This window comes from Teleopsis dalmanni, chromosome 1 (genome assembly GCF_002237135.1).
Source record: "Teleopsis dalmanni isolate 2A chromosome 1, ASM223713v2, whole genome shotgun sequence".
In the NCBI taxonomy this organism is placed as follows: Eukaryota; Metazoa; Arthropoda; class Insecta; order Diptera; family Diopsidae; genus Teleopsis; species Teleopsis dalmanni.
In genome coordinates, this window is record NC_051846.1 from 141,838,455 (window position 1) to 141,854,114 (window position 15,660).

Sequence of the window (15,660 nt, forward strand, 5' to 3'; positions counted from 1 at the left end):
TGTTTAGCCAAATGATTATTATAAATAAAATATAAAATATAATTGAAAATGTAATATGCAATTATTATTAATATAATTATAATTATTTAAATAATTATAAAATTTTAAATATTATATTCAATTCGAATATATTTTTTATCTACATATTTCAATTATAATATGCTACAGCACCACACATTTTTGAACATTTTACAACACTAATATTATTCGCAAGAAAATCAAAAAACTTGGAACACCTATTTGTGTGTTGCCGGAGGAACCAAAGTTATTGTAAACAAAACAAGTCAAGCCATAACGAACTCATCAGTAAAGACACCATGGCTAGCAAGGACGATCGTATGAAAGGGTATGTTCTAGTTATATAAGAATAATTTAATAATATAATGTAATGAATATAATTTAACTTTTATAAACAGAAAACGTAAAAATCTTAAAAAGTATGACAGAAGAGGAGCACATGAACAGTCATCATCCAGTTCACAATCAAAACACGACACCCGTGGCATTATAGATATAGCGGATTCCAGTGATCTCGATGTAATTGTACCAAAAGCTGGACGACAAAAGCCAATGGACTATCCACCCGATATTGATGACGACAATGAGGGAAATAGGCAATTACAGGCAGCAGACTTCAAACAACTATCCGAATTGCCTATATCAATTGGTGGACATTTTCAGTTTTCGTCTGAAAAAAATTGGGACACAGACAATGATGATCTTTTTGATAATACAGAGGTTAGCGAATATTTTACATTGAGTCTAAAGGTTTTGAATTCAGGGTTGAAAACCATACCGTTTTATAAACGCATGGATTATGCATCAGGGTTTTTTACAAATAATCAAATTATTAATATGGAGAAATCCGCCGAAGATGCAGAAAAAGCATATCAGGATGTGCTTAAGCAATATTTATCGCAACCAAAAATTAAAAAAGGTAGTTCCGCAAAGTCCACCGCTACAAAAAAAGACCCACTAGCTGAAGCAATTGATGAAGGCCCTACTGATGAATTGGATGATTTGTTAAATATGACTGCTGCTCAAGTTAGTCAAGTGCAACTTGATGCTCCAAGTGTCGCAGCAACAACAGTTGATACAGCAATAAATAGTAACATAGAAGATGATCAAAAATGGCTCGACGATGTACTTGCGGAATAAATATGAAAACATTGATGTTAATCAAATTTCCACTATGCTTTTAAGTAAAAATTATGCGCTTGTAAAACGAAATAAATTAGTTTTCCATTTTTAATAAATACCAAGCTTATGTTTAACGAAATAACTAAAAGTTACTTTAGCATTTAAATTTAATTCTCTGTAATTTGTTTATATTTAAACATCGTTATTTGTCCTGAATAACTTTATTAAATCACATTTCTAAAGGTTCTTCACCACATCAGTATGTTAATTCATTCTAAGAATTCATTCTGAACAAGTTCAATTTAAGCTATAGAAAAACGATATTTTTCATGTTACGACAAGTTCCATCCGTATTAATCATGCAATTTCATTATATAATGGAAAACTCATTTAACGAATAAATTATTATGTTTATCAAATTATAAAGTGGGATGCAAGAAAGTGGGATCCGTATTATGTCAATAGAACATCCCCATAAAGCAATGTAACGAAAAAAAGCAAAGCTATTTAAACCTATTCCATTATAAAGTCCAACAAAATGCTAAAAAAGAATGTAGTTTAATTTTTTTTTCGTAAACTTTTAGCTAGAAACCATATATTGTAACATTAGTAAATAAATTTTTAGTTGAAAAGGTAAATTGTGGTCTTATGAAGGTGGCTAGCATACATGTATCTGATGTTCAGTAAAAAACTTGAAATAGTTTTGCTAGAAAAAAATGTGTCATTCACGTTAGATGCTTGACTTATCAATAACCTTGACTACTTTTTAACTTAAATGATTTCGAGAGCGTTAATAAAATTAAATGAAGGCTATTTATGAAGTTATACCATTTACTGCGTTATAAAAACGATTATTGCATTTATGGCTAAAATAATAAAACCGAAACGAAAAATAAAGTGAAAAAATTTATTTTCTTATATTAATTATTGCACTTATGTATTTCTTCACATATTTCTAAGGTCTAACTTTTTGCCCCAGAAAAATGGGATGCCACCTGGCAAGAGGTATATCTCGTTTATATAAAATGCGCTCTTTGTATTCTGGCGACTTGTGAGGTATTAATGCATTATTATATCTAAAGAATTGTTTGTAGTAGCGAAGTAATGAACGGTGTCCAATAACAGCACCAGATGGCAGTACAAGTTCGTATACAAAGCACCCATCCACATCATTTTCAAGCTCATAGCCCTTTTCTTCTAATTGGATCTGTAATTTTTTTTTTTTTTTAAATCTTCAATTATTTGATTTGTATTGAATAAATATATTTTACCTCTTCTCTGGCAGGCGCAAAATCGTAATAAATTTTATACTCAGAACATGCTATGTCTTCATCAAACATGTGACAATGTCCTTTATCCGTCATATGCTTTCGCACACTATCGGCTGAATGAAAGGTTTTTCTTTCATGGCACCAAAGACACATAAAGTCTTTAGTAACTTTTTCTTTCAAATAACCTATTAAACCCCGCACATCCCTGCAATTTGATGACTCAGGTATATAAAACGAATGTGCCACAAACATATGCTTAAGATTTTCTTCTAAGTCTGCACTGGTGTGCACGCAAAATATGCAAACACCATCTGCAAGCGTAAGAGACTGTAATTTTTCCTAAATGAAATTGGCATTTAAAACTTATATTACTTTTGTTTTAATGTTTTTTCAACTTACAGTCATATTATGCATACTTTCTTCATTCTGAGACACATCGAATGACTTATCAATGTTGTTATTAGCGTCATCATCTTTTTTTTCATATTTATTTTTAAGATTTTCTTTATGTTTTTTGCTGTTCAGATGATTATTAAATGCTTTTTGATTGGCAAATTGCTTTCGACATGAGGTGCAAAAGTGATTGATTTCACTCTCTTCTTGCACCTTTATGGCTTGTTGGAACAATACTCTGTTTTTGAAGTCTTCTGCAGTAACAGGTGCCAACTCACACACACGTCGCTTCAGGTTGAAGCAATGCCAATCTGTTTTATAATGATCTCGCTGAATTTCTGCTGTTGCGAACTTAACGCAGCATGTAATGCATGTATATGTGATAACCATAATTATGATTAATTCAAAACAAAACTACAACCAGAAACAAATGCAAGCGTATATCAAATGATATAACAAAACAAAGTGCGTACGAAATCGTAGATATGTTTTATGCTAGCAACAAAAATACAATTTCATAATGTTGCCTTATTATTATTTTCACAACAGGTGAGCACTGCCAACTTTAACTGATTTTAAGCATGGTTCACACTAATTTGCTTGTAGCTTTTCAAATTCAAAGCATCCCATGAAGCAATAGTATTTTATGTTCATCTATTAGCATTGATGTATTACAACAAATAGAAGTATTGCAATTAACTAAAATATGTTTAGCTGGCCATTTTGATTAATTGGAACTAACAAAACACCAAATATTTTAGTTCTGCTAACATTTTGTATATTTAACATAAATTGTTGCCAAAATATAATTTGTGGAAAAAAATAAAAAAATAAAAAAACAGAAATAATTGCCTCTGTACTTTCAGATTTGTAATAAATTAATTAAATTTATTTGAATTATATCAAACTAGGCAGTAGTTTGAAAGGCAGCAATTGCAAAAAAATATATTCGTTTGATGCAAAATGTAAAAAACTTCAAATTTTTGTTTACATGGCAAATATCAAAAACATCTTTTAGTATAATTGATATCCATTAATAATTTCGTTGAGTATTTTCAGTGTTTCAGGCTTACAAAATTTAAATTCAACCAAGCGTTTTAATAATAAAAATAGTATCTTCCCATCGCCTTCATTAAAGCAATATTTATAACATTAATTTATAAATTAATTAACTGCAGTGAGAACAGGGTACAAATCAAGAATTTTAATAAATCTAATAAAAAATAAGTACATGACTTTTATTGCATTTGGCATTCCAACTAATGTTATTCTTTCAATAGCATGTTGTTTAATATAGTAGCGAAAGCATTTTGTAGCCCGTGTACGAGTTCGAGTAAATTGATGGTAAATTGAAGGAAATAGTAAATTATGTCGGTATGATAGCAAATGTTGCAGTGCAAAAAATCTCTAGGAAATTTTAATTTATTTTAACTCAATTTACTCGAACTCACATACGGTCATAATTAAACATAACATAAGTATAATGTACATCGTTCTATTTAGTAGAATTTAGTTTATATAATAAGCCAATGGTCAATTTATCTTTGGATCTCATATATTAAAAATAGTGGCTGTTAGTATAAATAAATATATATATATTGCAACGATTTTAATATTTTTTTAATTTCAACTTGTGTCTACCTTTGCATATAAGCCAAAACAACAACAAAATAAATTTCTTCAAACTTCAAACTTATCTCTTATATGCAATAAATAAACAACTGTAAAAAATTTTGAAGTTGCAGTCAAAAAAAATTACTTAAAAAATTTTTAGTAAATCTGTAATTTTAAATTGTAGCCGCTGTACATAAAATGTCAACAGACATTTTTATAGTGACAGTTTGGTTCGTTTATCCGCTAAACAGAACGTGATTTGCTTTGTTTGGTATCAGACATATTTTAGTTTTACCTCTTATTGGTTGTGAAATTCCCATAGTAGTCATGAGCGCTTTTACTTGTTTGCATTGTGGTGCTAAATTTGCTTCAGCAGATTTACAACGCGACCATTATAAAACTGATTGGCACCGATATAATTTAAAAAGGCTTGTTGCGCAGTTGCCTCCGGTCACCGCTGAAGAGTTTCAAAAGCGTGTTTTAGACTTACGAAATGCAAAAGCTGAAGCGGAGGAAGAACGTCAAACAAATCTTTACTGTAATGCGTGCCGCAAGCAATTTACTAATCAAAATGCGCATGATAATCATTTAAACAGTAAAAAGCACAAGGAAGCGTTGGAACGTTACCAGAAGGAAAACCTGACTGATGAAACAAACGTTACTGTTAGGACTGCGATAACGCAACGACCTCACCCAGCAATAGCAAAAGCTTTAGAACAAAAGGTTAAATATGATACAGGCGATGTGCAGATGGATGATGAAGATGATGATGAGTATGAAGATGTGGAAGAAGAGGAAGTATGTTCTGCAATGTAGATAATAAAAATCATATTAATACGATTTAATTTCAGATTGACGATGAAGAGTGGGATGAAATACCAGAATGCCCAATTACAATTAATGATTGCTTATTCTGCACTCATACTAGTGAAAACGTTGTTGAAAATTTGAAGCATATGTCTGTAACACATTCTTTCTTTATTCCCGACACTGAATTCTGCATTGATATGGAAGGCTTACTTCAATACTTAGCTGAAAAAGTTGGCAATTTCTTTGTTTGTCTTTGGTGTAACGATAAAGGTAAAACATTTTATTCCCTTGATGCTGTGCGAAAACATATGGTAGATAAGGGGCATTGTCAAATGTTACACGAAGGCATAGCTTTGGCTGAATATGCTGATTACTATGATTACAGTTCTAGTTATCCTGATCATGTAAGTTTTAATCTTTTACATAATTCATAATAAATTTTAATAAAATTGTTATGTTATAGGAAGAGGGTATGGACATTGATGAAGAAGTTGTTCCAGATTTACTTGACGGTGACGAATATCAATTAGTCTTGCCATCTGGCGCAGTGATTGGCCATCGATCTCTACTTCGCTACTATAAACAACGTTTAAATCCTAATCGAGCTCTAGTACCGAAAAAAAGTGATCGTAAACTCCATAAAGTACTAAGTGAATATCGCGCACTAGGATGGTCATCGACGCAACAACAAGCAGCGGCACGCAAAGCACGTGACATACATCTGATGAAACGTGTACAAGCAAAGTGGCAAATGAAATTAGGCTGCAGAGCCAACAAATTACAGAAGCATTATCGACCACAAGTTCTATTCTAAGCCATTTTTTCTTTTAATATATATATACCGGGTTTTATAAAATAAACGCTTATTAACTGAAAGTATGTATTATATTACTGAAATAGACTGAATATATTGATGTTTTAATATTTTATTAAAATGTTATGCCAATATAAAACTTTTTGTTATGAAATGTAGTAAAAGTGTCGTGTTCTGCTGTTAGAGGATTTTAGTCAGCTAAATCATCTTGTTTACAGGATCTTAGTTCACAGTGCATACAAACAAATAAAAATATAAAACAACCGAGTAGTATGTTTAATTTCCCAATTACTAAAATATTCGAAGATATACCGGGTATGGTGAAGATGTGGTGAAGTTCGCAAAGTCGCAACGCTTGAGATGGTTAGGATACGTCATGAGAATGCCGGACGATAGACCACTAAAGCGAATACTCCATTTCACGCCGTATAATGACTGCAGCAGAGGTAGGCCACGTATAAGATAGCTCGATGATGCCGGGTATTTAAGAACTAATACTCATTTAATATATAATATAAAATAATGATCCTTGTATAATTAAGTGGTTTCCTTTAAGTTTTTGTTTTTGAAAGGGTCATACACTTAGAGATTAGATAAAATATTCTTGTTAAATCAAAACTGATAGTCATGATTTAATTCTAAATCAAAACTGTTGGTACTGGTTGACATTACAATTTGATAATCTAATTATTGATATCTAATAATTAATTGGTAATTAGGATTATCAATCCATTCGAACGATGGGAATAGCGAATTGGATTAATTTTGTCCCGGCTTATATTTTGAAAATAGATTTGCATCCCTACTGGGGATTGTGAGGCTGGGCTGATTGCAACGCAAGGGAAGATAACAATTTTCACTGACAGGTCAAAGAAAGATAAAGGGCCGGAATTAATTCCGCGGGCCTTGGAATTAATTAATCCGTGAATAACAGTTTTCAGTGACAGGTCAAAGATAGATAAAGGGCCGGAATTAATTCCATGGACCTTGAAATTAAATAATCCTACCACATTTGTGACTCTAATTCAATATTTCAGATGAAAATTTTCGCTATACGAAAAGGAAATCTATATTCTCACTGATAGTCAAGCAGCTATTAAAGCTATTTCAGCAGGCAGTATTTTGTCTAAAATAGTTGAACAATGTATACGATGTATTAACACACTGTGCGCAAAAGCTCCAAGGTAACTCGAATAGCAGGCAACGAGCGCGCAAATGAGCTAGCTAGAGTTGGTTCCTCGTCTGTTTCGTTCGATATTTGCCATATTGATGAATCTATAGAACACGTTTCAATGCAGAACAAATTTGATATTTTAACAACAATCGATGCTATTAATATCGGTAACGAAATTTGTTTCAAAGCGCTGATTAAAAATTTTATACAGATCTTTTCAAGTACTACTTGCAATGCAGTACTTATTTATAGTACTTATTTAGAATTAAAATACTTCGGAAAGGTGAAAACGGCGACTTATAACTTTTCGAACTATTTGGAAAATTCCTTTGTATAAAATCTAATTCTCTAGACTTCATTAACGATATAAAATAAACATTCCTAATACATTTTTCAATATAATTTTAGAAAAAAAATAATCCAATCAGAAAAATGCTCATAGTTCCCACATCTGCTACAAAAAGATTCTTAAACCTAGAATTTAACAGAGCCCAATTGAGAAGGACCACAAGCGATTAAAGCTAAAATTTTCGTTTATTTAAATTTCTGTTTGTGTAATTTCAATAGCAATTGTTATTATATTCAATTATGCTTTAAACGTATTCATCTCTTCTAACGTTTTCCCTCTAATTCTGGGAAATAGGGCTTGATATTACCAACTTAAACGGTTTATCTAGCACCGCCACTGATGTATAAGCAACGATTTCATCCATATTTATTGACTCTGGTATTATGTGAACATTCAAAATGTCCCACCGTCACAATAATAGTATGTGATATGTGATTTTATATTCTAACGTCGATTTAAGTATGTAGGTACTTTTTTCTCTTGTTTTTCTAGGTTTTATTGAATAATTTTTAAGCATATTCTTATTGTTTTGTAACATAATTTAGGCATTTATTAGGCAATATCTTTATTACAAATAAAAATTTTATATCTTTTTTCTTAATTTTTTTTGTTTAATAAACGTAATGTAAAAATACCTTACATATTAAATAAATTAAAAATTAAAATTTTGCTATTGTTCGTTTTTAAATATTGTTTGTTGTTGCATTATGACTTAATTACATATATTTAAATATTATGAATTTAAATATTAACTATTTGATTTTATTTTTGACAACATATTGTGGTTTAAATTAATTTAAATTATTCTTTTATATTTAACACATAAAAATATTTGCTTAAACTACATAAATTAAACTAGTTACAAATTATAAAATATTAATTCTTGAGACAGTTCGGATGCGAGTAAAATTAAAACGGAATTTTTTTAACAAATTGGACGGATATGAAAATAAAAAACAAAATCAAACTCAATTATAACCACTTACACATCTGTAATTGCAAAAAATAATTAATTTAAATTTAATTTCGTGCATTAAATTTTATAACGCCCAGAGATAATATATATATATATTATATATTATAAATATATATATTATTATTGTGTCATATAGCCACATAGCCAGGAGAGTAGCTCGCGGGGCTAAAGAACACCCAGAATATACCTGATAAACTGAATGCACTTATACACATCGATATCCATTGTCTACAGTGAAAATCGATTATGCGTGGAAAATTGATACATCGACTATGATTTTGAAATTGTTAAAGCAAAGTGATGGAACTTATTTTCCGATAATGAAATACTTTCTTACGATTTTGTTGACAGATCATTTTATTTCATGAAAAAGAATAAAATCTCTACCAAAAAAATGTAATTACCCACGGGATACTCATTGCTCTTACTATAATTTCCCATCAATGAGATATTCCAATTGATCCAGATGGAGATACCGACCTTTTATCGAAAAGGGATAAAAAGGATTTCATACCTCCAAAGGGATTTTACAAACAGATTCCTATGAGGTACAACAAGCATTGTAAGCTTTAGACAAAAAATTTACAAAATTAATATGTCCTCAATAAGATCTTCAGAAATGTCTCAATACCATTAATCTGGTATTGACGAATCTGAACGCATTTATCTTAAAGTTTCTACACTTTATTTGGTTGATGAAAGCAAAGATACATAATACGCAAGTCTGCAATAAATCTGAAGCGAAAAAGTAATACGCCAATGACTTTCTGTAGATCTTTGCGCTCAATTTAAGAACAGTACAGGTACTAACAACCTAAATACATCAAAACATTCAAGTTAAAATAAATAAATTAAATAACTACATTTAAATTTATAACGATTCCATAAAATTATCAATCATGCCGCCCCACAGGTAATTTTGTGGGGTCATTTTAATTTTTTGCAATGTGTTTTCATGATGTCTAGCGATTACAAGAAATTTGATAAATAGGACATTTATAGATAAATTGGATCTGTTTGTACTTGTATTTTAAGGGAATATTTACGTCATCAAGAATTAATTCTTAAAATCCTTAAAAATAAAAACGTACTTAACATTTCGTTTTAGAAATATTTTTAAAATTTCATTGTTACATGCATTAAATTAATTAATAATTAAATTTATTATAATTAATAGTGTGACCGACATGTGAGAAGTTAGGAATATATACATGCATATATAAGGCTATATAGGAAGTAGCTGTTATGTGGTTGGTTAAAAATATTTACGTATATAATACATATTAGTTTTGAATGTATGCATGTTCAAAGGACTGTTTCAGAAAAACAGTGTTACAGTGTTGAAATTTTATGATATATTAATACGCTCTTAAATCTAGTGAATTACGACAGGACTCTGCTGAACACAAACACCAACCATAGGTGAAGAGGAGTCTCCGCCACCATTATTTCCAGCCGCACCATTACCGGGCCCTCCTACATTACCACCGCCACCAAGAACACGTGAAGCGCTTTCGCCACGCCTTTGTTGATGCTGCAGCAATGCAGTTGGTGGCGGGGGCATATCTACAGCACCTATACCGATACCGTGCGTTGACTGAGGTCCTGACATTGCGAAACTGTGTGGCTGTTGTTGATGTTGATAAAGTAATGAGGAGTACGAAGAGGGACCAGATAAGCTACCTGTTGATGCTGTTATTACACTTGAGTCAGTCATCATTAAGTGAGATGCTGCCGCTGACAATGGATGATTGACTAAATCAAGTGGTAAAGAAGCAGGAGCATAATTGTGATGCTGCATTTGTTGCGCTGTATTAGGTGTTCCATGTTGCCCAATTAATGATAATTGGGAATTTTTTTGTGGCGTATTAAATATATGATGCGACGACCGCATCCGACTGGAGCCATTACTACCAACTCCAGCATTATTATTCGAGGAAGATAGTGAAGATGATGTATTTGAAACGCCTCCTATTGAATTACTAGTTATGAAACGAGGTTGTGGCATTTGTGAGGCTGGCGGATCACAATCCATAGCATGCGGATAATTATTATTACTATTGCAATGATTGACTGTTGCTCCACTACTATTTCCACCAATATTCGCTGATGGTGAGAGAAGAGCTTGTAATCCTTGTTGCGCTGCCATTAACGCTGCGGCTTGTTGTTGTTGTTGTACCTCATACATTGACTTTAGCATAGGATGATCATAACCCATTTTTGAAGAGCCACGTATAGCACTACGACTATGCATCAGATTGGTTAATGGTATTTGCTGCAGGGAACTCATACTATTGCCTAAGCTATTTAAACTGTTAGGTTGCTGATTATTAAGCGCAGATATATTTGAGGCTGATGAGGAGGATGAAGATGAATGCACATTCGGATGCAACAGTAGACCTGTAAAAAGTAAAATAATTTTAATATATTAAAAAATCTTCAATATTGAAAAATTTTAATTACATAATAACTCTCATAAAAATCTTGGTAAATAACACTTGGTACCATTTTAATAATTTTTTTTGAAAGCGGTGTATAGTATTTAACATAGGCCTATTTGCTTTATCGATCAATAACATTAATTTAATCCAAAACTAAATAACAATACTAAAAATTTAATATTTCACTAATTAACATTTTTAAATTATAATTGAAAGCAATAACTGCAAATATATACTTCACTTCTTCTTTTGAGATAGATAAATTATTTAATTAAATGGTTATTAGACTATTAATTCAAATGATAAAATTATATATAACGTCAGCTGATGTGTAATAGTTTATATCAGTATTTCTCAAACAGTGAACGAATATAAACTGCACAGTACCAAACGTAGTATACTGTTTTGTATACAACACTCGAAGTGTACACTAAGGAAAAAGTACATTACCATCTTTACAGACACTAACAATTTTACTACATTCGGGAAAATATTATTTTAAGAATAACTAGGTTAGTGAAAAAAATACTAACGAGAACACTAAAAATTTTGTATAAGACGTCAGGAACACTACATTACTTTAGTGTTTCGGATATGTTTTTTTTTTCATTTGTAGTGTACTATTAAGTACACTGGATACTGTTGTGTACTTCTGATATACATTATGTACACAATGATATTTATTGTGAACTGGAAAAGATTTCAATGTGTTTTTACAAATATGTAACGTGTTTTTCAATAATCGGTAACAATATGTATTTCGCAAAAACCTAATATTCTTAAAGACAAAAATACATTATTTTATGGTGCTATCAGCACGTATCGGTAAAGTGAAACACTGATTTATATGAACTGTTTTATTAAAAGGATTTTAAAAAAACGAATTCTATCAATTCTTCATTTACTAAAGAAATCATTGATCACTTAGAGCTAGTTTTAGTTTAATTCAGTCACGAAACTCCCGGTTATTTTGGACACTCTTCTGTTATTTTAGACACTTCATTGTGATGGAGTATCTAAAAAACTATTGTATTTTCGAAAATATTTTATTTTGAAAATAATAGAATTTAATTTATTTACTTAACAGTTAGGATCTCCTAACTAAATCCTAACTAAAGGTCATGACTATTCGGACCTTTATACTAGAAAAGGGAACAGTTAAGAGAAAATGTATGTAGTGAGATATTTTCAAGGATTAGAAGTGATTAAGACTACGTTAAGGTCGTGAAGTATTATTAACCCCCTGTAAATTAAGCTCAAATATAAATGTTACTCTAATTTAAGTTTCTTATATTTAAAATTATAGGAACGGAACACTTGTTTTGGTTGATTATATCATAAATTTTTTATTAGAATTTTGCAATTTTTTTAATATTTTGTATAATTTTATATTCTGTTACTTCTTTGCTGCCGTAACTTAAACTTGTAATAATGTGAGTGTATCATAATATTATTAATATTATTTGTAGTAAAGTAATTAATAATAAATATTGTTTATACTGTTTGTATTTTATATATATTTTCAGTATCAATGTATATATTTTCATAGAGCTTCTTTGCTGTCTTTTCATGTTAGGCCTATCCTGTGTAAAAAACTTCACAATAAATGTAAAAATATTAAAAAAAGAAAACCTATTTTATAATTATAAATATATAATTATAAATTTTATACTTTTCATTACCAGTGTATATATTTTTTTGTAACTTTCTTATGCATTCAATTTAATTAAAAGGGAGGTTTTTTAAATATATATATTATGAAACTAATTCTTGTTATTATTATGCATTATTTATGAGATATTTAAATATATCAACTTTGAATTTTATTTTTAATTGTTAGTTTATGTATATTTTTTACTATCATTATTATATTTAAATACTGTCTTCTTCTTAGTTCATTATTTATATTTGAATGCAATGTTTTTGATAGTTTTAAAATTATTTAACATATTTTTTACTGTAATTTTATGTACTAATTTGCTTTCGAAACTTTTGCTAACATTGCTTGAACTTACAGCATATACATAATATAATTACTTTCTTTTTACAATATAGTTTTTTATTTAATTTTGCGTACGAACGTTGCGATAATTAATTTCTTTTTAATATTGCACATAGTTTACTAATAATGACGTTAAACCAGAATTACAATAGAATAATCACAATTCTTAATAAAATTTAAAAATAAAAATATATTTTTCGCTGTGCTTATTTAGTTTACTCGTATATGAGTTTCTTAATTTAAAATCAAAATAATCAAATAATTTAGAAGTTCAATTGTTCAATGAAGGAATGATGTTGTATACATAAAATCATTTTTTTTACTTAACATGAATTAATAAAATTAACATATAATAATCATAATAAAGATTTTTCCATTAATAAATATTTTGATGGAATAATTTTAAATATATTTGAGTTGGTACGTTATTAATTGCCTAAATAAATTTACTGAAGAATTTGAATGTCCGACCAGGGCTTGAATGTTACCTTAACTATTTGAAGGAATCTTCTTTACATTGTTCCGATTTAAGAACATAGGACTATTAACAGTTTCGATGTGCACTTGTGCTTTTCTCGTCTCTTGTATAGATTATTTTATTAGTTCATTGCTATTGCCTCTTTCAAAGTGTAACGTCATTAATATATAAATATATATGCTTAGTAATATTTTTGCCAAAATTTTTAAAAAATAATATAATTTAAAATTTTGCAATATTTAAACATAATCATTGTAAAAATTTTTTATTTTATATTTTATACAACTCTTCATATTATTGAAGCTGTATCCCTCATTCTATTTTGAAGTGTAGAATATTCATTCATCTTTGTTAATTGTTTTTTGGTTTTTTTATTTATTTCACACTTTTTTCACATCTACAGTTGCTATTATCCCTTTCTATGTTGGTTTCTTTTAAATCGAATTTTCTGTTTATAAATATATAAATTAATTTTTTTTAAACGAACTTAAAAACTTTGCGAAAGAGATCTCTCTAGCCTATAACACTATTCTTAATACAATTATTTCTTACTTTATTTTTTATCATTTTTTATTTAATTAATTATGTTTAACTATGTTTCTGTTTAATATATATTTTAAATATTATTTTATGTTATTTCTGCAACTAAATAAATTAAATGAATGTATAGACTAAAAACTATAACTATTAACTTAAATATACTTATATATACTTATGCTAATATTTAAGAATATGTATATAATAAATGAGTTTTTCTTAAATATAAAGAACTGTAATTTTTTTAATATTTTTACATATTTCAATTCTTATTAAAAACTATGATTTGCTTTTATATTATTTACTATAAATTAATTTTAGTGGTTCTTCTATACTTTAACATTCCTTATCCTTATCCTTATCATAACTTTTACACTTTTTACAATATCTTTATAAGCTTAACTTAAAACTTAATTGCTAAAAATTACTGCCCTATATGCTCGCATTTCTATTTATATATAAATATATATATGCAATATATGAATATGCTGTTTACAACATAAATAATATTAATTATATATATGTATATAAGTGAAATTATCTGCAAGAAGTTCGCATACATTAATATATAAATATATAATAAATAAATTTAAATATCCATTAAGATATTTGCAAAATTGTTGTTGACCTTAAAATTTGTAACCTACTTTTAATTAATAAATCAAAATGTGTTTTTGTTCTAGTTAATGACAGTTTATAATAACTAACTATAAATGCAGTTTTTCGATCTTTGATGATATATATATATATATATATATAATAATTTCTTAATTAAAGTATACACAATGGAATATATCAAAATATGAATGAAATAAACAATCAATTCCATTCAATTAAAAAAATTCAAATAAATTGTAACATAAATATAATTAAATTATTTTAAATTGCAATTCGATTTAATTTTGCAATTAAATTTAATATATATAACAAATAAAAAATCATTTTACAATGATATGAAAATAGTAAACGAAATAGTAATAATAAAAAAGTAGAAAAACAATATTATAAAAAAAAAATTATAATAAAATAAAACAATAATAACATCATTATAGCAATAATATAAGTATAATAATGATAATTAAATAATGAAATGAAAATAATAGTAAAAAGAAAATAATTACAATTGCAGTATAAATTAAAACTAATAAAAAAAGAAAAATCGATATAAATCGAATATATATATATATCTTGTTTATCAATTAAACAATTAGAGTTTTTTTAGCTTAAACAATTAACAATAAATATAGGTATTTGAAAGTAATGAAGCATAAAAAAAATAATTATTCAAAAGTGATTTAAGATATAATCACTAAGAGTTTAAATAAATAAGCAGAAGAAAAAAGTACGTTTCTTAGAACTGCATACTGCATATTAAATAATGTATGTTAACCAAATAAAAGTAAAATATAATAATAAAAATAAAAATAAAAAAGAAAAAGAAAAAGAAAACTCCTCTATGAAACAGATGTACTTGTATTTATAAGAAAAAAGAAAAAGAAAATGATTAATTGGATAAACATTGCCATAGAGTGTCCAAAAAGTTTAATTTATTCATTTTTGAACATTTTATTTTTTTATATATATGATTTTTAGATTTAAATATAGGAAGTGTATATTTCTTAGTAAGATCAAACTTTATTAGCCAAAAGGTAAATAATTAT

The 15,660-nt window shown here is 28.3% G+C and overlaps 4 protein-coding genes across 5 annotated transcripts in view; 2 read left to right on the forward strand and 2 right to left on the reverse strand.

The window, feature by feature from the left end:
* Positions 1 to 217: 217 nt before the first annotated feature.
* LOC119669072 lies at positions 218 to 1,282 on the forward strand. The gene is made up of 2 exons (XM_038078831.1): positions 218 to 346; positions 417 to 1,282. Exons 1-2 carry the CDS (start codon positions 318 to 320, stop codon positions 1,156 to 1,158), a joined length of 771 nt encoding a protein of 256 aa, XP_037934759.1. The 5' UTR covers positions 218 to 317; the 3' UTR covers positions 1,159 to 1,282.
* A 751-nt stretch (positions 1,283 to 2,033) lies between these two features.
* On the reverse strand, positions 2,034 to 3,553 carry LOC119669071 (zinc finger protein 622-like). The gene is made up of 3 exons (XM_038078830.1): positions 2,811 to 3,553; positions 2,412 to 2,750; positions 2,034 to 2,347 (listed from the first exon to the last, which is right to left on the reverse strand). The coding sequence occupies exons 1-3, from the start codon at positions 3,192 to 3,194 to the stop codon at positions 2,096 to 2,098; spliced, it is 975 nt and encodes a 324-aa protein (XP_037934758.1). The 5' UTR covers positions 3,195 to 3,553; the 3' UTR covers positions 2,034 to 2,095.
* A 995-nt stretch (positions 3,554 to 4,548) lies between these two features.
* LOC119669068 (zinc finger protein 622-like) lies at positions 4,549 to 6,104 on the forward strand. Its single transcript, XM_038078828.1, has 3 exons — positions 4,549 to 5,216; positions 5,270 to 5,632; positions 5,692 to 6,104. Exons 1-3 carry the CDS (start codon positions 4,746 to 4,748, stop codon positions 6,040 to 6,042), a joined length of 1,185 nt encoding a protein of 394 aa, XP_037934756.1. The 5' UTR covers positions 4,549 to 4,745; the 3' UTR covers positions 6,043 to 6,104.
* A 2,337-nt stretch (positions 6,105 to 8,441) lies between these two features.
* LOC119669066 (serine/threonine-protein kinase minibrain-like) overlaps positions 8,442 to 15,660 on the reverse strand; it is a 44,864-nt gene continuing 37,645 nt past the window's right edge. The window contains exon 8 of one of the 2 annotated variants that reach the window (XM_038078825.1): positions 8,442 to 10,941. In XM_038078825.1, the coding sequence (XP_037934753.1) occupies positions 9,917 to 10,941 (1,025 nt within the window). In that variant the 3' untranslated portion in view covers positions 8,442 to 9,916. The remainder of the gene's footprint in view (positions 10,942 to 15,660) is intronic. The other variant, XM_038078826.1, reaches the window with a different exon arrangement.

Coding starts and splice junctions, on each gene's coding strand:
- LOC119669068 (XM_038078828.1), top strand. CDS start 4,746: ATGAGCGCTTTTACTTGTTTGCATTGTGGTGCTAAATTTGCTTCAGCA. Junction 5,217..5,269: donor AAGATGTGGAAGAAGAGGAA/GTATGTTCTGCA, acceptor ATTTAATTTCAG/ATTGACGATGAAGAGTGGGA. Junction 5,633..5,691: donor GTTCTAGTTATCCTGATCAT/GTAAGTTTTAAT, acceptor GTTATGTTATAG/GAAGAGGGTATGGACATTGA.
- LOC119669072 (XM_038078831.1), top strand. CDS start 318: ATGGCTAGCAAGGACGATCGTATGAAAGG. Junction 347..416: donor AAGGACGATCGTATGAAAGG/GTATGTTCTAGT, acceptor TTTTATAAACAG/AAAACGTAAAAATCTTAAAA.
- LOC119669071 (XM_038078830.1), bottom strand. CDS start 3,194: ATGGTTATCACATATACATGCATTACATGCTGCGTTAAGTTCGCAACA. Junction 2,751..2,810: donor AAAGTATGCATAATATGACT/GTAAGTTGAAAA, acceptor AATTTCATTTAG/GAAAAATTACAGTCTCTTAC. Junction 2,348..2,411: donor TTGCGCCTGCCAGAGAAGAG/GTAAAATATATT, acceptor AAAAAATTACAG/ATCCAATTAGAAGAAAAGGG.